Source organism: Pocillopora damicornis, chromosome 1 (assembly GCF_964200805.1).
Source record: "Pocillopora damicornis chromosome 1, jaPocDami1.2, whole genome shotgun sequence".
Taxonomy (NCBI): domain Eukaryota; kingdom Metazoa; phylum Cnidaria; class Anthozoa; order Scleractinia; family Pocilloporidae; genus Pocillopora; species Pocillopora damicornis.
Window position 1 is genome coordinate 20,684,474 of NC_142670.1, and position 27,406 is coordinate 20,711,879.

Below are 27,406 nucleotides of genomic sequence, written 5' to 3' on the forward strand. Positions count from 1 at the left end.
TCAGATTTCCGGATCACGCACCTTTTTTTATTTCCTTGTTTTTCGAGAGCAGACCAGGAAGCTGTCAGCCGATTTGCAGTATTCTTATTACGAATAAAAGCTTTTGCTCTGCAAAAGCGGCCCTTGTCTGTTCTTTTCAAGCCAGCGGGAAGAACGGCCGCCATCTTGTATTTAACAAATAGAGAAGCCTTGACTGTGCTCTGTTCTGTTATAAAGCACGCAGGAAGCGGCTAGAGCACGAAAGAAGTGTAGGGAGAAACACGAGACGTAGTCGAGTGTTTCTTCCCACTTCTTGAGTGCTCTAGCCGCTTCCTAAGTGCTTTATAACAGAACAGAGCACAGTCAAGGCTTCTCTATTTGTTTTATAATAAAGAATCCGTTAAATTCCCCATGTATTACTTTCAATTTTCAAAACAAACTTTATTTCCAAAGCGAAGAACAGTGTCGTCAGCATGCTCTATACTCTCATCATAGTTAGTAGAGAAGACTCCAGAGGTCTCCTCTACTAACTATGAATAAGCCAATCAGAATCCCTGTTAGAATGGTTCAAATAATCTGATTGGCTGTATAAGACAAAACCTGTCAAAAGTGTCAAACCATCAAAGTTCAAAAACCATCAAAGTTCACACTCTGCGATAGTTTACAAACTAAAATAGTTCGGTAGGTCGAATTTAACACTTTTGCCTGAAGTTTTTAAGGTTCTAATACAGAATCTTGAAGTGAAATGTTCAGTGAACTTCAGCCGAATTATGGCTCATAAAAACACGCGAGTTTTTTCATATGACAACGTAGAAAACAAACGTTTCGCTTTCGCTTTCATGGGTTTCGCTTTCTCGTGAAATATTTTTCAACAATCGAAGAGAACTTTCGTATGGCCGTTTTTATACTAGAGGACGCATTATCCGTCCAGACGGATAATGCGTCTCTTGTGGTATGCGTCTAGTGTAAAGACGGGACGAATAACAAGACGAACTACGAAAGACGAACGAGATATTCCGCGCGGCGAAAAAAAAAAAAGAATGGGCACTAGTGTGCCTTGTTTGGCGGTAAAATTTAAAGATGGCGGCCGCGCTTGAACTTCTCAAATTTTTTTCCCGTAAGAGAAAGGCAGAACAAGAGTTTTTAGGTCACCAATATAGGTTAAAGGAAGAAATGGCAAAGAAACGTTTTCGTAGGGAGATGGAGTTCGAAACTGAAGCTTCACAGCCCGCTGTTATGTCAGCAATCGTGATTACAAAAAGCGACAGAAACGAGCGTGGTCCTGATGAGTTGAGGAACGGAAATTGGTGGACAGACGGATATCAAAACTGGGATGAAGAATCTTTCAAGAAAAGGTTAAGGGTGTCTCGAGACACTTTTGAATTTATTCTAAGCGAAATTAAAGACCTTATCGTGAAGGAGCCCACTCGCATGAAGCCTCACCCTACTCCGCCTGCTACCCAGTTGGCTTTATGTCTCTACAGACTAGCACACGGGTGCACGTTTTTGACCGTTAGAGATCTCTTTGGGGTTGCAGAATCAACTGCTCACATCATTTTCCAAGACGTTTATAAGGCCATTGTGGGATGTTTGTATGACAGATTCGTTTACCTGCCAAGAAATCTACAAGAGTGGAGTCAAGAACTGGAAAATTTTCTGGGAAATTGGGAGTTTCCTTGTGTTGGGGCGTGGGATGGGTTTCATGTTTACGTAAGCACTAAACTTAAGAACTTTTACAGTTACAAAAAGAGGTATTCAGTTACAAATATGGGATTCATTGGTTATAACAAGCGTTTTATGTGGGCTGCAGTGGGCGCCCCAGGATCCACACATGACTCTAGGCTTTTAAGAAGTTGTGGTATTTATTCTGACATCGAATCTGGTCACGTGCTTCCTAACAGGTCTTTGAATCTTGACCCTCATGGGGAGATTCCGTTTACCACTGTGGGTGATTCAGCCTTTCCCAACCATTCCTGGCTTCTAAAACCATACAAAGATGGGACAAGGGTACCTAAACAAAGGTATTTTAACAGGAGACTTTGCTCTGCAAGGGTAGTTTCTGAACATGCTTATTGAATGTTAAAGGGGCGGTGGAGAATTCTCTACAAAAAGACAGAATGTCATTTAGACAACATTTCCCTCATCATCATGACCTGCATTGCTCTCCATAATCTTTGCATCCACCGAAGTGATCCCTGTAACCCCAGGTGGAGACTTCAGGTCAATTAACTCAATCTGATTCGAAATGGAGATGCCCAAGCTGATGATGGAAATACAACAAGAGAAGCCGTTGCCAATTTGTTGTGGGATATCAGAGAGGAAAGAAATGTAGCCCCTTGATTCTGTATTCAAATTAATAACAAAGGCAAAAACTGAGAAACTGAACTTTACTTGATCCTTAGCAGATTTGATGGAAAACAGGTTTTGTTACATGTAAATAGATTCAAATTTGATATTCAAAATATTTTTCAAACATTTTCCCTTCACAATAGATATAGGAAATAATATTTGTTGATACATTAAGTATGAACCAGAAGTTTTGCTTTCCTTTCATCCATTAGTGTAAAAATTACTGCTATTTCAAGTTATTTTAAGTAATCTGGAAGTAAAATACTCTATGCTAAAGCAACCAAACAACTAGATAAACTGGTAAAAAGGGGGGAGTAGGACAAAATCATAGGGAGGGGGGTCAGGTTTATTTTTTTATATGAAAGGGGATGGATTATTCTTGAAGGCAGTATAAAATGACATGTATTAAGGCAAAAATAGGAGGACAAACAACAACAACAAAAATGAACATGAAGTTCTTATATCAACTAAACAAAAACAGCACAAAAGAAATACTTAATTGTCATTCCCAAAAACCGAGGTTGGTTAAAAGCTTGAGACTGCTTAACAGTCTGATATGAATTATTGGCTTGAAATATTATGATGAAAGACTTGAACTGGTATTTTTACCTACTTGACATAAGTTTTTACATCATTTCAAGTCTTTCAATGGTATTTCCAACCAATTCATGACAGTCCAAAGCAAAACAGCCTTGGTTTCAAAGAATAACAAGTATTTTTGCTGCTGTTTTCTTGTTTATTTTTTGTTGGAACTTCTTGTTAACCTCATCCTCATAGAGGGCATACTGGGGCGGGGGGGGGGAGTCATAGCCTAAAAAATAACATTTATTTGAGGGGTGAGTCAAAAAGTAAATGAAAAATTTTCAGGGGTGGGTCAAGAATAAAACTTATTGCTTAAAAAAAATTCCCTCACCCACCCTTTACATAAATAGTGACCAGTCCCTAACCAATACATCCAATTCTATAGAAGTGTTATAAAGTTGTAGTTCCGTTAAACTTTGTAACAATGGTTTGTTTCAATTACAGAACAGTAATGATGTTAGTGTCTGGATCACTGGTTACATTTTGGTACCTTTATCACAACTGACATTAAATGGATTACAAGTAAACACAACTGCCTGTAATAACATGTCTGAGGTTTCAAAACGCAAGAGGGAAGCTCATGCCCCCTTAAATTCACAGTATTGCTCAATAAAGATAAGTGTGATAGATGACCCTGTCTATAGAAAAGAAGAGTCCACCACCAACTCCTCCATAAACATGAGTCCCCCACCAACTCCTCCATAAACATGAGTCCACCACCAACTCCTCCATAAACATGAGTCCCCCACCAACTCCTCCATAAACATGAGTCCCCCACCCTTAATGGAACTCTTGCTAATACCAACGCATGGATCTTTGATCATTCTGGCTATCCATGTCTAAAATGTGGCTATCTTGGCTACCACTTGCCACTTGATTGGTTGGAGGGGTATGGCTATATGGCATTGGATTGTAATAAGGTACAAGAGGCTGCACAGGCATTGTTTGTTGTTGGAGATGCTGCTGTGCTCCTTGGGGTGGAGGATTTGAATATTTCATGATGATTTGAAGCATCTTTAGCTCATGCTGCCTATTCAATTCGGCTTGCTCTTTCTGAAAAGCAAGAAATTCAGCATGCCTTTCTTTGTCTGCTTCCATCATCTTTTCACAACGCTTTTGCTGTGATTCTCCAAGTGCGTGAAAACTCTTTGCGATCTCATTTATGGCCTGGGACTGACTTCTTACTCGTTTGTTACGACCTAATGGTTTTACGTCCAATGAATTTTTTAAAACTTTCCTTTTAACACCTTCGGTTCCACTCTCACTTGCGGAGGTTAACTCTTCCTCACCATCATCTTCCTGATAACTGCTATGACTTGTTTCTGTCTGCTCTTCGTCACTGTCTGTGTCTGAATTCTCATGAGACAAAACATCTCTTGCTTTGGAAGCAATTTCCAGGTTACCGTGGGTGTCCGAAAAAATTGGATTTATGATTTTGTACCAGTCAGGCTCTTCAATTGGTGACTTACCACTACCTTTCTTGATGCGATCCGTGTATTTACGCCATTGTTTTTTTATCCAATTAAATTTCACTCGAAGCTTTTCAACATCAATTCTCAGATGAATTAAAGCCTTTTTCGATTTAGACTGACGATGTTCTCTGTCATTTTCTTCTTTAAATTCTTCGGAGGATATGTGCTCCTCAAAGGCTTTCTTTATATCCTCGAAGACAGGTTTGTTTGCAGTCTTCTTCAACGCAAGCGTGTCCAGTTTGTAAGCAAACTCGTTTGTTTCGTCTGCCAGAACAAGGGCGAAGTACTTGAGCTCTGTTTCTGTCCATGGTCGACTTCGCTCTTTTGCACTTGACTCCGCCATGTTGCTTTCTTGGGCGGATAACCGCTGGCTTTTTTCCGACACGGTCTCATTTCTTAACGTTATTCGTCCGTTGCCCGTCTTTACACACAAAGACGCATTATGCGTCCAGACGAACTACCTTTCGAAGTGCGTCGTTCAAGACGCATTTCAAATGAAATTTCGTCTAGACGTATAATGCGTCTTGTGCCCGTCTTTACACGAGAGACGCATAACCGGACGAACTACAAATGTTTGCCCAAGTTCGTCCAGACGGATAATGCGTCTCTAGTATAAAAACTGCCTATCTCTGCGCGGCCATGTGATATCCTCCATTTTTTTTTTGTTTTAGAGGGCACGGTAACGAATCCTGCAATCTGATTGGTTCTTTACTCGGTCAGTATTTTCCTGAGTCTGCCCACGGGCCACGGTAACGCTTTCGTGAGTCGCCGAGTACATCCCAACTTTCGTTATCATTTTTCATAAATATATCTCGTTTTTCCGGCTGGGCAGTGTTTTTAAGCAAACACGTCGGTCACTACCTCAAGCCGATAAATGACTTATAAATCCTCTCCTTTCTCCCTCTCAAATCACTTTGGTTGACAGAAAAACATTTGTTTCAGAATGAATTTGTATATATAAGCAATAGTGTCATTATGTTGATTGAGAAACGGCCTAAAAACCGTCTGCAGTTAATTTCAATCGTTCACAGAAAGCACCTAGAAAGTTAAAACGTGAGATATTTGGTTTCAGTTAAACTGAACGATGGAACTTTCATTCGTTTAATATCTGAACTATTTCAAACAATTTGTTTGTACTAAACGAGCGAAGTTTTAATTTCAGTTCTACAACAAATATACGCTCTCAGTGAGTCTTTCCAAGTCCGTTCAATTTGGAGATTTGTACCGTAAATTGCACAACAGAAACTGAAGGAATTTATCGAGAAAAGGCCGCATTTCATCCTCGTGTCTCGTTGGTGTGCCATTCGAATTTAGTTTTTGTGGAGGAAAGACCAGGTTTACACACGCCATTGCAGCAAACAAACGAGCAAACTGCCGCAACTTCAAAATAAAAAAAAATGAATTTACTCACAATTACTTTCCCTGCCGTTTATTTAATGAACAGAGGTAAATCTTCGTACATGAATGGATCGTCGATGAGAGTGAATAATACTTTCCGTTAGATCATTGACTGTTTTTGAAGTAAACATTGTCGTGACAGTCCTTGCCAAACTAGTTCCGTTGTTTTTCAAGTCTTCTTACGCTGTTTTTCTTCTTACGCGCTCTCTAATTGACAGGTGTCAGATTGTGACAGATACTTGTAAAAATAATGTTTCAAAGTTTGTTTGGAAGCCTTTTAAATCACCTCTCTTTAATTTGCATCACCTCTATTTTAACTACCATTTACTCGCTCAAAAATTGTTCAGTTTATGGAAGATCTTGCCGTATTTACAGCCCTAAATCATTCGGGTTCTTTCGGAAAGAATTTCGTCAAGTTTGAAAAAAAAAATATGTTATTTACCGGCTAAGGGTCGATCCGTGTGGTGAAAAACTGTGACCTCGGTCACAGTTTTTCACTATACGGACCTTCCAGCCGGCAATTAACATATATATCTTATCATCGTTTGGCTAAAGAGACGAATATTCCATTCTTTGGTCTGGTTATAATTTCTCCGCATGTCTGGAGTTCATCAAAGGTCTGAGTGGAGTCGAGGGTAAAACTACGCAACACGTGAGCCAAGACAAGTTTCTCCTCTTGAAGAGCAAACCGCTGACCTATAAGGTAAGGACAAAAGACAGGTTAACAGATAAAATAAGATAGGGCAGTGGAAAAAAGAAAAAGAAAACAAAACAAAACAAAAAAATGACTGAACGAGCAATATCTCTTTTTTTGAGCTTCTGCTGGGTCAATTCAAGTATCATAAAAGGGTCCTACAAACAACTTTTCACATCTTCAGATTCTAAACGATTCCAAGCAATACCAAGAAACTAGTAATCTAAAAAGTCACTTTAGAAGCAAAAAACACCCTGACGTTTCAAGGAATAAGTGGATGATCATTTTTCCCTCTTCTCAGAACATGAGCTGGGAATACCTGTGTTACAACACGCTGCTTCAACAATAAAAACAACAAACAAAAAGTCAAGGAGACAAATTGCGGAGTCAGCTCGCTGCAAGGAATCACAGAACATTTTTGTGATAATCTTTGTCTTTGCGACAGAATTTTGTCATTGTCATTAGTCGCGCTTTTTTCAGCTTCCATGGTGTAACAAACGCTTTCACTATTTCGTTTCTGCCTGCCTCGCTACCTAAATTTAGGCCCAGGTTTAAGCTTTCCATGCATAAAACCTAACAAAACCTACCGATACAGTTCCGTGGCCCAGCAGAGAAAGGAACAAATGCATATGGATGGCGTCCTTGGCTGTTCTCAGGAAGAAAACGATCCGGGTTAAACTCGAGCGGCGCTTCCCACACCTTTGGGTTTCTGTGGAGTCCGATTGTACAAACTCCAATAGCAGTACCTTTTGGAGCCAGGTAACCATCTGCAAGGCAAGTGGGCGTGTTTTACTCTACGTTTTTCGAACAGATTTAAGTCTCCCCGAGAACTTTACAAAATAAGGTTAGCACAAACACCATTGTCACGTCATCATTAAGAACACATCTATGATAACGGTATTCGTCGCTGTTTTCCAACAACAACATAAATAAATAAATAAAGCCAAATGATCTTGTTACACTCCCCCACCGACGCAGTACCAGTTTCTTTAGAAACTTACCCACGTTATTCTCCAAATATAACAACCGACCATCAAATAAACAAACAAACAAAACAATAGCAACACAAATTACCACGTATCGAAACACTGAAAAAAACAAAGCTACACAAATAAAACAAACGAACAAAAAACAGAAAAAAAGAAACATACCAAAACAAAACGAAAACAAGACAGGGCACAAAAACGGGAAACAAAGGCAAACGAACAAGAAACCGAATAAATATACGTTGACAACTTATTATCTCAGGACTGTGCTGCTAACTCCTAACCAACCCTCCCATGGACGTAGATACATACCCAGGTGACAGTCTTCAGTCGTCCTCCTTGCAATGAAGGGCACAGATGGGAACATGCGCAGGGCCTCCTAAGCCAAAGAGTGTAGTATTTAGATGCACTCAGTTTGTAAATTACCACATTGAGAAGAGTAGATCAACATGTAGCAGTTAGGTAGCGAACACCATCTACTTACAAAGTTAAATTATAGAATGAAAAGTGCTCATAGATGGCGGGTGTAGTTGTAGTTGTAGTAGTAGTTGTAGTTCTATCACATTCATGTAAAAAAAAGTCTTTATAGCCTTGAAAACTTGTTTAACCCAAACTGAGCCGAACCTCAAATAACCACTTTACCACTTTCCTAATATACGTTCTCCGTCCCTACCCCTATATGTATGGTGTTAAAATGTGAGCCACAAAAATATAACGTTGTAGTATCATACCTTAACAACACATTCCAAGTAACGCAAATCCTTCAGATCCTCTCCCGTGAGGGTTTCTGGCCGCTGTTCTAAAATGTTTGAATATCATAGTTATTGTAGTCATTATCTAATCGTGGAGTTTGAATCACTCACGAATAAGTAAACAAAACAGCGTTCATTCGGACGCCAGTATTAACAAAGTCGCGTACAGTGCATTGGGAAGAAAAATCAAGATGGAGCATGAAAAAATCTTCTCCATTGCATGGATATCATAACTTAGTTTGTACTTTGTTGTTCTTGTAAACAACACGAAAACAAATCGGCAGAAAGGAGTCTGTGCAAAATGCCCTTGAACACCGTGGGCGAGACACTCACCGAAAAATTTATCTACTTCTTCGTGGACTTGCTGCTGTATATGAGGATGGCGAGCGAGCAGGTAGAGAGCCCACGTTAGTCCAGCGGCTGTGGTGTCGTGGCCCTACAAATAACAAAGATAATTTCATATAGCTCCAGGATTGGGTTACCAGAGTATCACACTAACCTGCTCCCCAGAAACGCCCGGATTGTTATCAAATTCCCTCACTTGGAGTTTGCCAGTAATAATTTTTTCAGGCTAAAACACATTGTAACCACAAAAAATAGCTCTTGTTACAAAATAAGACTTAGACTGGGAACTTGAGATTTGAATTACCACCAGCTGACTGATATACAACCGCGTTGGTCAACTTGAAAAACCAAAAGCACGCTGTATTTAAGTCTCAGAACGATCTAAGTTGGAGACAGGACAAGGGATGGATAATGAACTTAAACTACACCATCACTGACATTAACCCTCATTCGATGAGAGTTTAAATAGGTACAGGAAAAATTTCAAGACAAGCTGACAAACTGCCTGGGGCAGCAGATGGGTTCATTGTAAGTTAATTCATTGGTTCAGCAAATGTGGAATTTGATGATTCCTAAATACTGCACTGCGCATCCTTTACTGCGCAAAACATCACGTAATTAGGCGTAATTGACAACATTGACATGGCGTCTTTTCTTGCTGGCAAGCTCACTGGACATAAAAAGGCGCGTAGGTCGATCATCCACGTCGAAACTAGATGTTCACAAAACACTTTAGAGAAGTTGTGGATAAATCATAACTCTTTAGAACATAAATCCAATCAATGTACGAAGAATAAGCAAAATGACCTATCTTTGTTACTGTAGTTCTCGAAACAGACATAAGTAGGGAACATTCAAAGAGAGTTTCAAAAACATCGTTCCAAAACCTTTACTTCTGAGGAATCACCTTAGGAGGGGTGTTTAGCCACAACTGGGTGGACGTACAGCGGACAAGGATTATTCAAGTATGGACTACGACAAGGTACCAACTTCCTCCGGAAACTGGTTTTAAAGCGACACTAACCTCAAACATGAACGTATCCACTTCTTCTCTGATGCCCTCTCGTAATATCTCTCCTTTGTCATAGGCCTCCAGTAACAAATCAAGGAAAGCTAAACGCCTCTTCCTTTTAAATTTACCTTGTTCTCTCTGCTCAGTGTCATTTTCTTCGGATTGTGGGTCATTTTTTTTGGCTGCTCTGTCGGCGATTCGCTCATCGATGATCTGGTGGTTTTGCGTCGTAACCACAGAGACACCACCGTTAAATCAGTAGAATTGAAGACGCTTTAAAAAGCTTCACTAACTGTTTTTTTGTTACGAAAACTTTCATGGCCTGATTGTGAAATTTCTCTATTTTCTTTCAGTTGTTGTTTGACTTTGTTTTCAACTTCTCAGTTACTGTTTTCGTTGTTTATGTTTTGTTTTGTTTGGTTTTCCCTTACGAATCAGACAAGTAGCAGGTAGAGGACTATGTCCATCTTGAAAAACAAAACTACCTTAACATAATTAACTAAATCTTTAAGCATAGGAGAATATTTTACGCATTGGAACTCGCACCTCGTTGGTAAAACCATGAAGAATTTTAAGACAATGATTGTGTTCCCTCCCTGATGGCGTCAAAAAGTAAACAATGTCAGGCCAGAGCCATGGAGACCTCTGTCGCTTCTGAATCAACTCAGTTATCCTAGAATTAATTCATCGGTTTAATATCAAACATCAACGTTAGCCTTCTGTTTATCTACAGTGGAGGCTAAGAAGTTAGATCTCCCATACTTTACCCTAACATTATGGAAAAAAAATAGCGATTTAAGATTAAAAGGAAAGGCAACATGAAACAATGTTTACAGTGCAAAGAAATTCTCTACAAGTTTGACTATAACAGAGCATCTACGCAAAAAGAAATTGAACATCCTTTTTTGGACTGCCAGGGTTTGAACATAAAATCTAAGGAAATAAATATTTCTCAAAAGCGAAATTTGGCAATGTGGATAATTTGAGGAGGAAATTCCTCGGGACACCAGTATTTCATGCGGTGATACTTTTGTGGGAAAAGTTTTCACTGAAAATTATGGTTGACAAGTTTTCTTTGCTAAGGTATTACAGTATAACAATTTTCCATAACAAATGCCCTTGACAATTAAAACTCAATGGACTAAATTCGTCTTCATTTGAGTTAGAAACAGTTACCTTCCAACTGCCTCGACATATGGAGAACTAGCATCTCCCTGTGCATTTGGTGAGGAGTCCATGGAGGTAACTGTTAAAAGCGAAGTAAGACAGGATTTCAAATCATCATGTGAGTGCTTGAAAACAAATCTTGCCAGAGTCAGGTTGAAAGCAATGGACAAATTACAGGTCCACAGAGATACATACATGTACATGTACTATGTATATATCATATGTATTGAGGCGATTGATGTTTCGACGATAAATGCAACAACTATTACAAAATTCGAAAACGAAAACGCAGCGACTAAACATACTGTTTTTTTGTCCGAACTCTACGACTACTGAACGACAACTAACTGACTAACACGACCGACTCGAATATTAATTTTAAGTTAAGACTTAAATTCTAGCATGCAGTGTTTTGTTCGGCCGTCCCAACGGACGGTGTTAATGTTAATGACCAAGCGTTCGCCGGAACAATTGACTTTTGACTTATTGCGACTTGTAACTTATTGTGAGATGTGGTTCATTGTGGCTTGTGTCATATGTAAATTGTGACACCCTAACTTTGCTACAAGATAGCCCATGTCCAGATTCTCTCACCCTTTAACCCTTAAAATTGAAAAGAATCTTGTTTCTTGTAACAATATCACTGCTGACTCAAACATCAAAGCCATGGAAATATAGTTATGAATGCGATCAGAGTAAGTTCTGATTGTCAACCAAATTCTCCTTGTCAGTGACATGGGAGCTGTTAAGAGAACAGTATGGAGAATATGCATACTGATGCTAAAGTGTAAAGGGTGAAGTTTATTAATAGGACTTGAAACTGGTGCAATTCACATTGAATTTGTACCAAAACTGATTTAGTAGATACATTTTTTGAACATTTTTCAATTGAGTCTTAAAAATATCTTGGATTGCATTGGTTTCGCTTTTCTTCACTATGTTATTGGTCCAGGGAACTTGCCCCATCCTGTCTCTCCACAAATCAGATGCAAACTTAAACCAGCCACAATTTGGTCACTCACGTTTTCCAGTGCTTAGGGCAACTGGCTTTTCATCCTTTGAATTTTTATTGGCTCTATGGAGTGTTTTAGTTTCTTCTGATTAGCTGCTGTGATCACATTATGTTGGTTTTGCTTTATTATGATACTTAATCAAAAAGAGCTCTATTAAGATTGAAGTTCCATGTTATATATTTGTACAGATGTAAAATAATAGCAACAAGCATCTCTGAGCAATACTGAGTACAGACAGGGCTAGGGGTTTAACCCTTGCAAAATAGATTTTGGAATTCCTAGGAATAAATGGTGTGAATTTTCACGGTAAATTCGGACTGGGAATTCCCAGCCATAACAACTCTGGTTCTAAAAACCTAGAAATTCCTAGAAATTCCCAGAAATTTCAAGTTTATAGCCAACAGGACTTAGAATTCCGAGGAATTCCAACTCAGAGCACCAATAACTTTCCCTGAAAAGCTGTAAATCTTAAAAGTTCCTAGGAATTTCTAGGAATGTTTAAGAATTACTGGGAATTTTAAGCAATAATTTGAGGCTACTTATATAAAATAAATACTAACATTAAAAAATCCCAGCTAAAATTCAAGTATTCAATGAAATTTATTTACAAGCTTAATTAAGGTTTACGTGTAAAATATCTTTGATAAATTATTAACATCAACATGTCGTAATAATAGGATAAAATTTGATTTTTCTTTTCTTGAAAACTTCATCAATTAATTAATCCTCAATTACCGCTATTCATATAAAATAGTCCTAATCAATCATTAAATTTGGTTTGACACAAATTGTGAATAAAATCTGTTGATTCTTTTCCATAAAATACAACATGTTAAATTATATTTGAAAACCAAGCACTCTTGGGAGTGAAGGGTTTAATTATAGTTCAATAGAAATGATTTTTTAATTAAAATCTTGTTGTAACTGTAACAATAAATTAGAATGAAGTTATCCTAAATTGCAAACTAAGCTGCTGTTTTGCCTTTTTTTCCCTGGGCTCACAATGAGTTGGCCTTGAACGAGGTTGTCTACAAGAAGCTTGACCATTTTGTATCTGTGTATCTGGATTCCATGACATCCAGGCGGTGTGCGCACTCTGATTGCGTTGCATTGTGGTAGCCTCATTTTCAATATGGCGGTGAAAGCAGCAGAATTCAGCAGATTTTGACTGAACATTCCGTAAAAGTTAGGCCGTTTCTTTTTCCTTTCACCATGGGTAAATGTAATTTGACTTATTCTGAATGTGTAAAAGTATTTTTTGTTAGTATTTGTCGCGTATTCTATGGTTCTCAAGGACAAACGCGATCACTGTTTTTTTGTATGTAATTTGAGACCGGATTTCAAGAAGGTAAAATTTGATGTACGTCGTAGTTTGGAGCCTTTCAAAGATTTGGATGGCTGCTTTGATCCTTCTTTAACAGCTTTGATCGAACGCTCTCCAACGGTACACGTGTTTCTCGCATTTTAAGTGCGGGTGTTTGAGACCGATTATGGCCGAGAAAAGGCTTATTGTTGCGTTACACAGCGTTACTATTATATACTCAATTGAGTTGTAAATCTACTTTCCAAAGTAAAAGGAAATTAACTTATCGCGAGTGTTGTATGGTAAATCTACTATCTTGATCATTGAATGAAGGGCAGTTGAATTTGAGCCATGAACGGAATCACTTGACCAATGAATAACTCCACAATGCGCTCGGCGACACACCGGGTAAGCCGGAAAGCAAGAGGTAGGTGATTGTGTTGATTGCTTGTGCGACTCCTGCCATTCGCTTACGCTTTTAAATCTTCTAACCTGAGAGCTTAGCTGCTACTAGGATATCCTTTTATGACTTCCGTTTACGATGTGATATTAAGGGTTAGTTTTAGGGTGTCATTTCCCCTTCTGTATGTTCTTGAGGTTTGGCAAAGCTGGATGAGATTGTGTTACAAAAGGTAATATTTTCATGTCTGCGCGCTATCCTTTTTTTTTTAAGTATCAGTCTCTCCGCAGAATATAACTCCAGAGATACGTTTTTCAAAACCTTATTCTAGGTATTCTCTATTCTTTAAGCATATTTGAAACTCTGTACGTTTTTATTAAACGTTGAGCGTGACGAATTTGGTCTTAGGAGGTGTAAGGCTTCTCCTTTCGCGAATCCCGTATAGTTCGTGTATTAGAGGGTCGCTGCCTCTTTGGAATGCGTTTGCATGTCAATTCGACGATTCCCCGTTAAATAACTCGCGAATCTGATATTATTTAAACAGCCATCGGCTGTGTGTGAAACTGCTGCCAAATGAATTGTGGACCGTTGGATAATTGACACAAAACGCCGGGAAACCATCAATCGTATGATCAACAATTTTATTTGAAGGAATTATTCGATTTGAAACATACAATTAAGCAATGTAATTATGAAACATTCGGGTATTTACGACACCGATTATAAAAGTGGATAATAAACCGACAGTACAACCTAAACTAATTGAAACTTATTTCTGTCGCCGGTTTCCCGTTAACTTGATCATTCGGTGTAACTTCTATAAAACTGGTTAGCAAACACGTGTATGAACTTAACTGAACTGAAACCTAATTAACTTGATATATGAAACGATTAAAAGTGTCAATTACATTGTTTGTGATCATTGTCAATCATTAATAATATTTTGTCACCGTAACAAATAGATTCTCGGGCAAGACTGCAGTTTCGATTCTTTCTGAATCTGAATTGCCTCCTAACAACGAATTTGTCACAGAGGAATAACAGGAGTCGCACAGGCCCGCAAACACTTTTAACTTTCGAAGGAACGGCAACAGACAGTGAATTTCCATTAAATTCCACGTTTATTCACGCTACCAGAGATGTTCACTTGACCACGACAGGATGCAAATGACTTATTTTTCGTTTTACGACCATGATGCAACGCAATCAGGGTGCATGACATCTGAATTTGAAAATAAAAATATATATAAATATATATATTAAAAGCTCAGACCAGGCCTTAGATAGCTATAAGGAAAAGGGCATTCATTGGATTCTCAAATTGGGAAATCTCTGTTATACTGAATGACTTTTATATTGGAGTTATTACATCTCTCCCATAGATTTTACTAAAAAAGGGCTGAATATATTATTTTGTTTTTAACAAGGAGGGCTTTTTTTACGTAATAAGATTTGTTTAATAACAGTTTGTATTATGAATCTTGAATGTTCCCAAACGTGACTAAAGTAATCTTGAAACCTTACTGATAGATTTATTTTATTGTAAAGCATAAGCCTAAGAAACTGCGGATGCAAGTGACCGATTCGATTCTCAGAATTATTCTAGTTTCAGTTGTGCCGAGCGTTATGTAAGCTTAATTCAAGCCGTTACATCTATTCTTGATAAGATTTTGATCACGTAACGAATATCGCAATTTTTACTCACCACAAACTTTCAAAATCGTAGCTTTATAAATAGCCACTCGACCCTTGTTTGTACCAGTCGATATGTCAACTGTTGTCCCTTCTTTTAACTCCACGGCGACTTTCTTTTCTTTTACAACACTCACGCTGTCCTCGTTTTCCCATTGAACCACAATAAAACCTATCTTTAGAAATGTTATACTAAGCAAAACAGTTGAGAAACGAAATAACTTAACACACGAGCGATCAAGCGATAAAAAGTACTTTCAAAGATGAGCACCAATTGGAGTCTTCTTTGTTTCCGATCACTTTTAGGACTTGTCATTGGCTAGCAAAGTGAATCGGCTGGCTTGCCGATTGCAATGTAAAGAGAAGCGCACAACTTTATTCTGACTTCTCCGACTGGTTCTCTGCTCCTGGACGAAGGATACTTTGGACCCATGTTCTGACGGTGATATAAATAATGATGTGAGCTCACTCTATGTAGAAATAATCGACAAGAGTCGATCGTAATACAAATGCACGATTTGTGGCCGAAAGTTGTCGAGGAAACAAAGACTCAAAACCCACTTGAGTTGTGTTCATGGCAAAGGTGAGAAATGACACAAGCCAATCATAATTTTAAAAGCGATTACAAATCATCTTTTACTCTCATTTTTATAAAAGAAGGATACCACAGTAGGAAGTATAAGAGATACATAAATGATCACAGTGTACCAGTACCTAGATCAACAACGCCTGACCGTAGCAAGCGTTCAACAACACGTTCCAACACCGCCATATTGATTCCTCAGTCAGTCGTTTCCACTGAACTTAAAGCAGTGGTGACAACAGTGTAGAGTGTACAAGAGACAGAAGTAACTATATGCGATTACAGAGGTGCGTTGGAACTCTGGTCCACAAATGGTTATGCACTGTCCGAAGTATAAAACAATTTTGTTGATAGCTGACAGACAGAGAAGAACAACAAGTAAACTTTAGAGCTGTTATTATTGAAGTGTGACTTGCACTTTTCATTTGTATATAAAGACGGACTTTTATTTCGCACTAAAAATAAAAAGAAGTAATATTTGTTGGGAGATCCAGTGATTAGGACATTTAAGAAATTAAGTTATGAAAGTAAACTCGGTTTGTACTTCTCTGACTACTAACAAGTCTTGTTTTAAAAATATTTTCAGATCAGAGATTCAAATAAAGTAAATTAAAGAAGTCATTTAAAAGGTGTTTTTCTCAAAGGGAACATTGACTACCTCTGTCTTATCTGCATGCCAAATGTTTGCAATTCCCAGAAATTCCCAAGAATCTCACCCTTCTTAAATTACAGGTAGTTTGTATAGCTGAGAATTCCTAGGAATTCCAAGTCCTTATAAAACTGGAGTCTTCCTTTCCCAGAAATTCTCAGTAATTCCAAGCTTTTCAAATCAGAACATATTTGCATAGTTGAGAATTTTTAAGAATGCCTAGGAATTCCCAGAAAACTGGGAATTCAGTTTGCAAGGGTTATTTGCATAGTTGAGAATTTTTGAGAATTCATGGGAATTCCCAGAAACTGGGAATTCAGTTCACAAGGGTATGCTAACATAGACATACATCTACTGTAGGAGAAAAGAAGGAATATAATCAAATGCAAGAACAAACACGAACATCATCAAATTTTAGTCTGTGACTGAATAGTGCAAAGTACTTACTACATATAATATCCAGAGTACACCGAGTAATGTATGGCATTATGTTGAAAGTTCCTGTCTTGACCTTTTTCTACACAGTTTTATGAGAAAGAAACAAAAAATCTAATTCAGTCATTTTGTCTTTTTTACTTCTCTTGCATCTTCCGAGAGGATACTTTTGTCTCTTAACATGAAGCACTATGATTATTATGTTTTATTTCCATTTAATTAGCATAAACTGCATTGTGCACGCTTGCATGTTTGAAAACCTGTCAACTATCTATGGTATGCAGTGTAATGTAGATTTTTTTAAACTGTTACCTCAAGGTTTGAAACCAGAATTTTCGATTGTTCTTCAAAAACTTGTAGGAAGGTATTCAAAATGCTGAAGTGAAATGTTGGAGTGATCAACCTTCGTCTTGTCTTCCATTTTAATCCATCACTAAAATATAATAACAGGTTCAAGCACATGCAGAATATTTCATTTATTAAATGAAAGGAATTAATGACAATGTTTTCCCTTTCTTCTTTTATCAGTGAAGTGACAAGAGGGGGACTTGTCCATTCAATTTTCAAAAGGTAGCAAGCCATTACACATGGTTTAATTAAAACTTTTTGTTGTTTTTGTTTTTTTTTTAAAGCAGAAAACATGTTTTAGGATTTACAGAAAATTTATGGAACAGAGGAAACTGTCTTTCAAGCTCAAAATCATATTAAACCATGGAACATGCAATACATGTACATTTACATATGTGTTTTAATGAACATCACGAAGCTTAGTAAAACAACCCAGCCCAGGCTTCTGCGTATGGCTATCATCTAAACTCTTCTACCATTTCATGGTAAGTTGGTATGTAAAATGTACCCCACCTGGTCAGCAGGCCTTGGTTAATACAACATCAATGATCCATAGTAAATCACAACATTTATGTAATAGAAAAGAAAATAAAATGAGATGACACTGATAAACATCTGCTAGACAAGGACAAAGACAAAGATCGCAGCACTTCCTGTTTATCTTATGTCTAGACTTTCAGATTATAAAATGCAAGAACTAGAAAGTGGCTCTGGACTGTGACATGACCATGGTGAAGTAGATGTGTATCTGAGAGTGCTGCAGCACTTATAATCATCATCTTGGTATAGTCATCAGAAAATTTTCACACTAAAAAAAAGTATTTCCACATGCTTCTAAATTAGTTCATGAAACCAACATGCAAATTGAGAACAAGCCTTTGAGGCAATTTGAGACCAAACTGACCAAGACAAGGTTTAAAGTGAGGCCAGCTTGGACAGAGTACCCAACTGAGAATTATACAATGTTCAACCAAATCAGTGATGTAAAATGTAATCTGAAATTTAAATTGTTTAAACTGACCGGTTCCTAACCAAGGATGTAAAAAATCATAATCTGCAGACTTGCTGACATGTTTGGAGCTATGCAAAACAACCTAAAAATTAAGGCAGTACTTTAGATGTAAAAACAAAACCAAATAAATTTAAAATGCAATTAACATCAAGTAAGATCAGAATGAAAGAGATTTTGCAGAACATTAATCAATCACACACAAACATGGCCTATTTGTCTGTCAGATCAATGACATTAAGGCTGCAACCTCCTTGGTTGCATGGCAGAAATCACTAAGAAAACTATGTTTTTGGTGGTCATACAGCTACACCCGTCCTGTAATTCTGCATTTTATCTTAAAGACAGTATTCCTGTTATGGTCTTTGGTGAGAGTGAGAAAAAGGTGTGCATTGCGTCAATCACTTACACTCTTGTTTCCTTCTCATAAAATTTGCCTCTTTCTATTTAGTTTTTTTTTTCATAAAAAGTCTTGTAACCCTTCCAAAAAAAATTGCCATAATACTACATTTACATGATACTGCATAAACATTGTTTTCTGCATTTTTATTTTGTGTGGTTTAAATAATTTCCCTTCAGTTACATGAGTATGTGACAAGAAATAAAATATATCAAACTCACTAACCTCCACCAGTTCAGGTTTGTACAAGAAGATAAAAGGGTATGTTGGCCCAAGCCACACACAAAACATTCCATTGGGATACTCGCACACCCACTGGAACATCTGCGTCACAAGATCTATCAATTAAAACAAAAACTGAAAAATTAAGGAGTTACAGTAAGAAAACACATCTACGGTCAAATCACACTTTCTGCATGTGATGTGCACTCTTCATTTGCTTGTGCATAAATATGAAAAGCTTTCCAAAATTTTTTCTCATAGATATTATTCAATGAGGTAATAATGACATTATTCATGAAATTAAGAATTAATATGCACTTACAATTTGATAATATAAATTTTGTTCTGTAGTCTTATAACAAAGTCACTAGATGTAGATCCTGACGTTTCGACTGCTTACTGCAAGTCTTCTTCAGGCGATGGGGTCGACTGGTTCCAGCACAGCATTATGCATCATGGTGGTCCGCTGTTATTGGTGCATTTTGATCCGGCTATTGTCTCTGTGTAACATGGTTTCCTCAGGCATTCGCTGATTTGCCGTACATCCCTGGCTTTAATGTTTTCTAACTGTCAGCATCCACGCTTCTGGTATTTCGGCTCCGTTGTCCCTGTTTATATTGTTTGGGTTGCAAGCAAGATGAAGGGTAGCCATTGGCAACAAGAACTGTGGATAAATGTTTTTTCTCCTGGGCTGTTCCTGATGTCTTAGTAATGATGCGTTCAGCCCGATCATGTAAACATTTGACAATACCGCGTTTTATTGATTTTGGATGGTGTGTATCATACATGAGGTACTGGTCAGTATGTGTGGGCTTTCTATATACACTTGTGTGTAGTTTACCATCTGGTTCCCTTGTTACGAGGGTGTCGAGAGAGGTGATCTTGTTGTCATTCTCAGTTTCCATGGTGAAGCGGATAGACAGGTGTTGTTGGTTGAGGTAGCTCAGGAAATTATCCACATTATTCTGTTTCATGATGATGAACATATCATCTACATAGCGCTTCCATATCTTCGGTGGTTCTTGGGCGGTTGCTAGGGTTTGTTATTCAAAAGCTTCCATGTACAGGTCAGCAATTACGGCGGAAACCGGGCTCCCCATTAGTGTTCTTGTTTCTTAAATATTGTACAAGTTGCATTTGCCCAAAGGGCTGGGCAATTATGTTGCTTTAAGAAAAAAATTATTCGTGTTTGTTTATTCCATATTGCAAGCAACTCAAGGGATGACCTGTACAAACAGATCACGCCTGGTGTGCATAAGTTAAATGTCTTTGCGAAGGTCCATGTCGCACTACAGCCCAACCCCAAACCAAAAATTACGCGGCCAAAAAATTTTCAAAAAGTTGAAACCAAAAGCAGAAGCGCTGAAAAATGTGACACAATTTTTGGGTTGCACTGCCGAAATACGTAGATAGGTCAAAATAAACACAGTTGATCAGATTTCATTTCTGGCATGTATTGGGCATCGATAAACATGAACCCAAATAAGGCTTTTTGCTTTGCTTTTGCCATTCTATTTCTACAAATTATTAACGTGCAACAACAACAAATGTTTGTCTTTTTCACCCTGTATTAGAGATGGATAAATGAATACATGTAAATCCTGAATGTTGCTTTTCTTAGACGACGGTGGCATTTACATAGACCCGACCCATAGGCTTACTAGAACCCTCCATTCTTCTTGCTGTCATTTGTTATATTGTTTTTTTCTGCTTTTCAGCTTGGCTATCATCTTTTTCTTTCAAACCTTCAGCTGACCTGGAGTTGGTCGGGCTATTAGTGTCACAAACCACACTTGCTGAACTATTAAATATGTTCGAATAATAACTACTGAATCTATTAGACAAAATTCCCATGGGTCCCGCTTGATCAGATCTCAGCCAGTGTAGAGTGAAAAGGAGGAAAATTTTGCATTGGGAATGATCCCAGCGCATGGTAAAAAGGAAAATGGCAAATAGTAAAAAGGAAAACATCAACAATTTAACTGCAGGTCACATATGGGTCAAGTGACTGGCGTTGACAGCTCCGGAATCAGTGTCTTGTTTTTTTTCCCAAAATCTGCCTGCCCCACCATACACTTCGGTGTCTTTGAAGCTTCCTCAGAATTTCCAAAATTTTAGAAATTTGAGGAACACTGACCGCATAAGGAAACGTGTTGTGATGACAGATAATAATCCTTTTTTAACAGATAATTGACCAAAACTTCCCTGGTGCGACCCAGGCCTGAATTTAACAATTTATTGACGCATTCACTTGCAAATAATTTCAAATCTTTTATTTACAGACTCAGCATCAAGCTTTAAAAACTGTAATCAAAAGTAAGATTTATAAAAATAGTTATAAATGGGCTTTTTAAAGGAAAAAATGGTATTTTCTAGTCAACTGAGAATGCAACGGGAATATATATAATGGCGTAATATGCGACTAACACAGTCTCTATACTGTAAGATTTTACGCCACTAACCCAGTCGGTAGATTAGTCATAATAAATTAATATATAACGAAATTATATTACTGGCGTAAAATTTACATTATATATATCACCGACTGGAAGAAATTACGCCGTTAGTTACTGGCGTAAAATCTTACATATATATACATCACCGACTGGAAGAAATTACGCCGTTAGTTACTGGCGTAAAATCTTACATATATAAATCACCGACTGGAAGAAATTACGCCGTTAGTAACTAGCGTAAAATCTTCCATATAAGACAACAGACTGTAAGAAATTACGCCCTTAGTTACTGGCGTAAAATCTTCCATATAAACACAACCGACTGGAAGAAATTACGCCGTTAGTTACTGGCGTAAGATCTTACATATATATAAATCACCGACTGGAAGAAATTACGCCGTTAGTTACTGGCGTAAAATCTTACATATATAAATCACCGACTGGAAGAAATTACGCCGTTAGTTACTGGCTTAAAATCGTACATATAAGACAGCCGACTGGAAGAAATTACGCCGTCACAGAAGACTCAACCACTACAATAACAAATTACAACAACTACTTGACAAACTGAAACAGCAGTTATCGACTACCTTACTCGACACAGTCACAGCTATTGCCGACAGAAGAGCCGACAAAACGAGTTACCAAGCTCGTGACAAACATCCACAAAAACTGACGCGACTTCAACATAACAAAGACAAAAGACGACAAAGAACCGACGACAACTGGGTCAGGAACATCTCTTCCCGTCCCTTAGACAAGACTGAGACTCAAGTACTATCTTACGGACTGAAACACTCAGTGACGCCTAAACGTATACCGACCGAGTCTATTGTATCTAGTGTTGAGGCAGCTCTTTCTCGTCAACGAGGTTTATCAGAACCTGCCAAGGACAACATCAGAAGTAGAATTGCTTCCACGATACAATCAGCCTCTATAACTGACAGCAACTTAACCAAAGACGAACAACAAGCACTGAAACGACTGAAAAACGACAAGAACATTGTTATACTACAAGCCGACAAAGGACGTGTTACTGTTGTTATGGACAAGACTGACTACTATGACAAAATGGACGCACTTGTTAACGACAAACAAACTTACGAATTACTTAAACGTGACCCGACGCCAGCACTACAACGCAAACTCAACAACAAACTACTTACGCTCAAAAAGACTGAAGTCTTTGACACTCAACGCTACTACCGGCTGAGGTGCTCTGTACCACAACCACCTAAACTTTACGGACTACCGAATCTACACAAACCTGGGATACCTATGCGACCTATAGTCTCATTCTGTGGGTCCCCGACGTACCAACTGTCGAAATACCTTACGACGATACTGCAACCACTGACTGACAAATCGAGACGTAAACTACAATCAACTGAGAACTTTATTGACGCTATCAAAGACGTACAGATACCTGACGACTACAAACTTGTGTCTTTTGATGTGAAATCACTGTTCACCAGTATTCCACTTCAATTGGCTCTACAGTGTACTGAAACCGCCATCCAACAGTCTACTGATGCACTACCATTACCGACAGAAGACATTATGGACCTACTAAACCTCTGCCTTACATCGACTTACTTTCAGTACAACGGGAAACACTACAAGCAGTTGCACGGAACAGCTATGGGGTCGCCGGTCTCCGTTGTTGTCGCAGAAATTGTGATGCAAAACATCGAGGAACGCGCCCTTGCAACTTGCCGACAAACCATACCGCTTTGGTTACGCTACGTTGACGACACATTTACCGCCGTACACAAAGACGAAATTGACGCTTTTCACAATCACCTTAACGAACAAAACACCGACATTCAGTTTACCAGTGAGATCGAAGAAGACGGCAAGCTTCCTTTTCTCGACTGTTTGGTAGGCCGAAACAACAACGAACTACGAACAACAATATACAGAAAACCGACGCATACCGACAGACTTCTTGACGAATCATCCTACAACCCGACTTCCCACAAAGCTACGACTATCAAGAAATTGACAAGACGAGCGCAACTTGTTTGCAACACACCGGACAGTTTATCTGACGAAAACAAGTACCTTGACCGTGTTTTTGACAAAAACAACTACAACACTGACTTCATTAGACGAAACACTCACAGGGTGACCGACACTACGGAAACTAACAGGGACTCTACATCTATCACGACTACAGCTGCTATACCCTACATCAAAGGCACTTCTGAGGCTATCGCGCGGATCCTACAACCTTACAACATTCGCGTAGCTCACAGGCCTATTACTACTTTACGACATTTGCTGACCAACGTTAAAGACAAAGACGAACCCAACAACAGACAGGGAGCGATTTATAAGATCGAATGCTCCGACTGCCAGGCCTCCTACATTGGTGAGACTGGTAGAAACCTTAATACGCGACTAACTGAACACAAACGAGCAACTAGAAATGGCGATGTAAACAATCACATTTCTGAACATCACCGACAAACTAATCACAGAATCGACTGGGACTCTGCTAAATGTTTAACCTACAGTACAAACTATTTTCAACGACTGACTCTGGAAAGCTGGTTCACTAACTTAGAACAGACGCCTCTCAACACATGTCAACAATTACCAGCACCTTACAAACGACTCATTAACGACGTGAACAAACCGACAAACAGACCGACAAACAACAGACGGATCGAAACCGACCAATGACTGTTAACAAACTCTACACGAGTCTTCCAGCCAATCACATCACGGCTAAACAGACCAATCACGTTCAACAGACCAGACTTTATAACATCATCGACTGACAACTACTCCTCACTTGACTCTGAAGATGACTATCGCACAGATAGTCGAAACGTCAGTCACCAACAACAGTTCTTTTCAGAACTACACTCACCCGGACGATCACACTACACGAACTATATATATACATCACCGACTGGAGGAAATTACGCCGTTAGTTACCGGCGTAAAATCTTACATATATATATCACCGACTGGAAGAAATTACGCCGTTAGTCACTGGCGTAAAATCTTACATATATAAATCACCGACTGGAAGAAATTACGCCGTTAGTTACTGGCGTAAGATCGTACATATAAGAAAACCGACTTGAAGAAATTACGCCGTTAGTTACGGGCGTAAAATCTTCCATATAAGACAACCGACTGGAAGAAAATACGCCGTTAGTTACAGGCGTAAAATCTTCCATATAAACACAACCGACTGGAAGAAATTACGCCGTTAGTTACTGGCTTAAAATCGTACATATAAACACAACCGACTGGAAGAAATTACGCCGTTAGTTACCGGCGTAAAATCTTCTATATAAGACAACCGACTGGAAGAAATTACACCGTTAGTTACCGGCTTAAAATCGTACATATAAACACAACTGACTGGAAGAAATTACGCCGTTAGTTACTGGCGTAAAATTTTCCCTATAAGACAACGGGGCGACCCTAAAACAGGATCGTAACGAGGTATATTTTTTCGTCGCTGATCCCGTATTTTTACGCAAATTTTTAATCCCTGATCCCAAAAGTGATGAAAATTTTGATCCCTGATCCCACAAAATTTTGTTGATCCCAGTGTATTTTCTATCCATAACTTTGTCTGGTAATCATTTTTTACCAATTCGCCAATGCGACATTAGACTAAAATAAAAATGAGCTACTTCACATTTCTTTCACTATATTATGATGGTCCAAAGTATTAGAGTCCTACCTGAATTATCTCGGTTCCCACTTCTTTTGTTCGTTTTTATCATTGTAGAATATTACCTTTGGCAATCATCGTTGAAGGATCCGTCACTTCGTTGTCACGTGTTAACAATCTTGATTTTTCTCAAATTTAACTATCAGTTGAATTTCACTTAATTCAAAACACACTAACTAGTGCAATACTATACAAATTCTAAACGTTTTATACGGGAAACACGAGGAAACAAATTTTTCCTAAAAATCTGATAACTTTCGAATCTATCCTCTTGAAAAAGCGGATTGCTTGAAATTGACGTTGATATTAGCCTCATAAACTTTAATAAACTTTCTGTAATTAAAATTAGAATAAAACGTATTTATCGCAGCGACCTTCCTCGACATTCGTTTGAAAAAGAAAAACCGTTTGGTGATGCTATAAACTTTAAAATTTCATGAGCATGCGACCTAGTTTATGATACAAGTTTTTGTTATCATCTATTTGCAGTATCTGTGCTATTTGTTAATCCGTTTTCTAGACATCTGAAAAAAATCTATTGAAAAATATCTATCGAGAAAATGTACAACGTGTGTGAAAATTTGACTCCGGAAAGGCCCTGAAATTGTTCTGAGCTTGTTAAAGCACAAATCGTGTCACCCTCCTGCCAGATCTACTGCGTCCAGCTTCGAAACGAGTCGGTTGGTCTTCATCGTCTTCACTTTTGTCGCCATCACTGTCGTCCTCACTACTGCTATCATAATCAGCCTCGTCAGAGCCGTTAGCCAAGTTTTTTAGGCGTTGCTCCTCGTTTCGGCATAGAATGAATTTCTCACCATCCTGAACCACCGTTACAATATCTAAAATACACTGAGGTGGGTTGTTGTTGTCTTCATTGCCTACAGTGTACAATAGTGCATCTTCCTCTGACGACTCAAGCCAGTTAATACGCATGGTACTCTCAAGGATGCCACCATTACTGCAATGAAGGTCCTCTTGAAGAATAGCAAGGAAAAAGGGCTCCAAATAACGTTTCCAGTTGTGTTTTAGGGCGACTACATCTCCCTTTGAAAAACGAACTCGACGAGTTTCAATCTGTGCTGTTTCAGGTTGTCCTGCGTCTAAGGCTTGAAGCTCTTCAAGCATGTCAACAACATTTTGAGTTTGGTTTGTTTGAACTCTTCGGATCATGCTTAGAGATAGAGGGAGAGTTCCAGCCTTTTCTTTCGTTTTGTCTCTTACTCTTTGCTGCCGTACGCCTTGCCCAAATTCTTTAGCAAACAGCCTAAGTTCCCTTGATTCTTCACGCAAAACATCCTTCTCCTTAACACTATCTTCTTGCCTAAAATGTTCTTCGCTAAGCTTTGCAGGATCATAAAGCCACTCAGGCTCCCTCTTGTTTATTGTTCGCCTGGTGTAGTGGCTTTGGGGTCCCGTATACACTGAAAAGGAAGAGTGATACACCTTCTGTACGGATTCAACAATACAGCTTGGTCTGCGGCTGCCGTAGTCATGCATGTCTGGCGTTGGACGACTTGGGGTTCTCATTCCCGCAAAGAAATGTTCCACATGTAGTGTCGTGAAACTTGGAAAGCATATATCCTTTGCAATATGCTGCAAATCGTTTTCAGAGAAGAACGTATTCGTTTCCTCAAATGACGAATGAAGCATTTTAAAAGCGTCCCTCGCAGGTTTTGACGATGCTAGATCAGGACCCTGGGGACATCTTCGACCTGTTCGAAAATACGCCTGCCTCTCTACGTCTTTCATGAAATCCGCCGCTTCTTTGAGAATAATCAACCCGTCTTCCAAACTTGGTTGGAAACTTGGCTTCCTTGATAGTTCTTCTTCAAGTTGGAAGAGTTCAATAAATAGCCCCAATTTCTCTCCGAGATGTTTATAGCTTTTTAAGCTTGAAATTAGTCTGACAGCTTGATTGCTGGTGTCACAGACAAATATAGATTCTCCATATGACACAAGCGCTGATGGCGAGTGAAACCTAACTGTAAAGCCGTCTTGCATCCCCGGCTGGCTTCCTCCCAGTGAATGAATTACCTTGCCATCAATACAAAAGTTCACTGAATGGTCATGAGAATCAGAGAAGACGAGCTTTTGTGCTGTTTTAGTAATGCCAAGGATAACTGACGGGTCCTTTTTAACAACACTGGTTAGTTCGACAGAGGCCTCTTCACGAGAAAGACATTCAATTCCTTGGTTGTGCATCGAGATCAGGAGCCCTTCCGGAGCGTCATAAATGCAAAGCGGTTGACCCTGGTTTACCACAAAATAAATCTCCAGTTGGGCTTTGTAACGCTTCTGCTAAATGTCAAAGTCAAACTGCGATATTTTGAAAATGGTCTTCTTGTCAAAGCTGAGGGCGAGGACGGACGTGTCGACCCCAAGCGGCTCGTTCTCAGATGTAGGGGCCGTAGTAAGAGAAACTAAACACCCGACTTCGGTCAATTCTTCTGTCGACCAAAG

General features: G+C 38.7%; 3 protein-coding genes across 3 annotated transcripts in view; 1 reads left to right on the forward strand and 2 right to left on the reverse strand.

The window, feature by feature from the left end:
- Window positions 1–5,795: 5,795 nt before the first annotated feature.
- The window catches only part of LOC113664116 (cytochrome P450 4C1), a 31,626-nt gene continuing 10,015 nt past the window's right edge, over window positions 5,796–27,406 (reverse strand). Inside the window, exons 2-14 of the mRNA XM_089203782.1 lie at window positions 18,794–18,906; window positions 18,181–18,253; window positions 17,673–17,685; window positions 17,124–17,244; window positions 16,824–16,893; window positions 10,746–10,815; window positions 10,116–10,242; window positions 9,582–9,782; window positions 8,546–8,648; window positions 8,192–8,259; window positions 7,773–7,839; window positions 7,062–7,241; window positions 5,796–6,476 (exon numbers count right to left, since the gene is read on the reverse strand). Coding sequence (XP_089059908.1) covers window positions 6,319–6,476; window positions 7,062–7,241; window positions 7,773–7,839; window positions 8,192–8,259; window positions 8,546–8,648; window positions 9,582–9,782; window positions 10,116–10,242; window positions 10,746–10,815; window positions 16,824–16,893; window positions 17,124–17,244; window positions 17,673–17,685; window positions 18,181–18,253; window positions 18,794–18,906 — 1,364 coding nt within the window. The 3' untranslated portion in view covers window positions 5,796–6,318. The remainder of the gene's footprint in view (window positions 6,477–7,061; window positions 7,242–7,772; window positions 7,840–8,191; window positions 8,260–8,545; window positions 8,649–9,581; window positions 9,783–10,115; window positions 10,243–10,745; window positions 10,816–16,823; window positions 16,894–17,123; window positions 17,245–17,672; window positions 17,686–18,180; window positions 18,254–18,793; window positions 18,907–27,406) is intronic.
- Window positions 22,147–24,144, forward strand: LOC149052694 (uncharacterized). Its single transcript, XM_089203866.1, has one exon. It carries the CDS (start codon window positions 22,291–22,293, stop codon window positions 23,932–23,934), a length of 1,644 nt encoding a protein of 547 aa, XP_089059992.1. The 5' UTR covers window positions 22,147–22,290; the 3' UTR covers window positions 23,935–24,144.
- Window positions 25,117–26,556, reverse strand: LOC149052695 (uncharacterized). Its single transcript, XM_089204450.1, has one exon. The coding sequence runs from the start codon at window positions 26,471–26,473 to the stop codon at window positions 25,565–25,567; it is 909 nt and encodes a 302-aa protein (XP_089060576.1). The 5' UTR covers window positions 26,474–26,556; the 3' UTR covers window positions 25,117–25,564.

Bases quoted from the DNA above. Each gene is read 5' to 3' on its own strand.
- LOC149052694 (XM_089203866.1), top strand. From the start codon at position 22,291: ATGGACAAGACTGACTACTATGACAAAATGGACGCACTTGTTAACGAC.
- LOC149052695 (XM_089204450.1), bottom strand. From the start codon at position 26,473: ATGAGAACCCCAAGTCGTCCAACGCCAGACATGCATGACTACGGCAGC.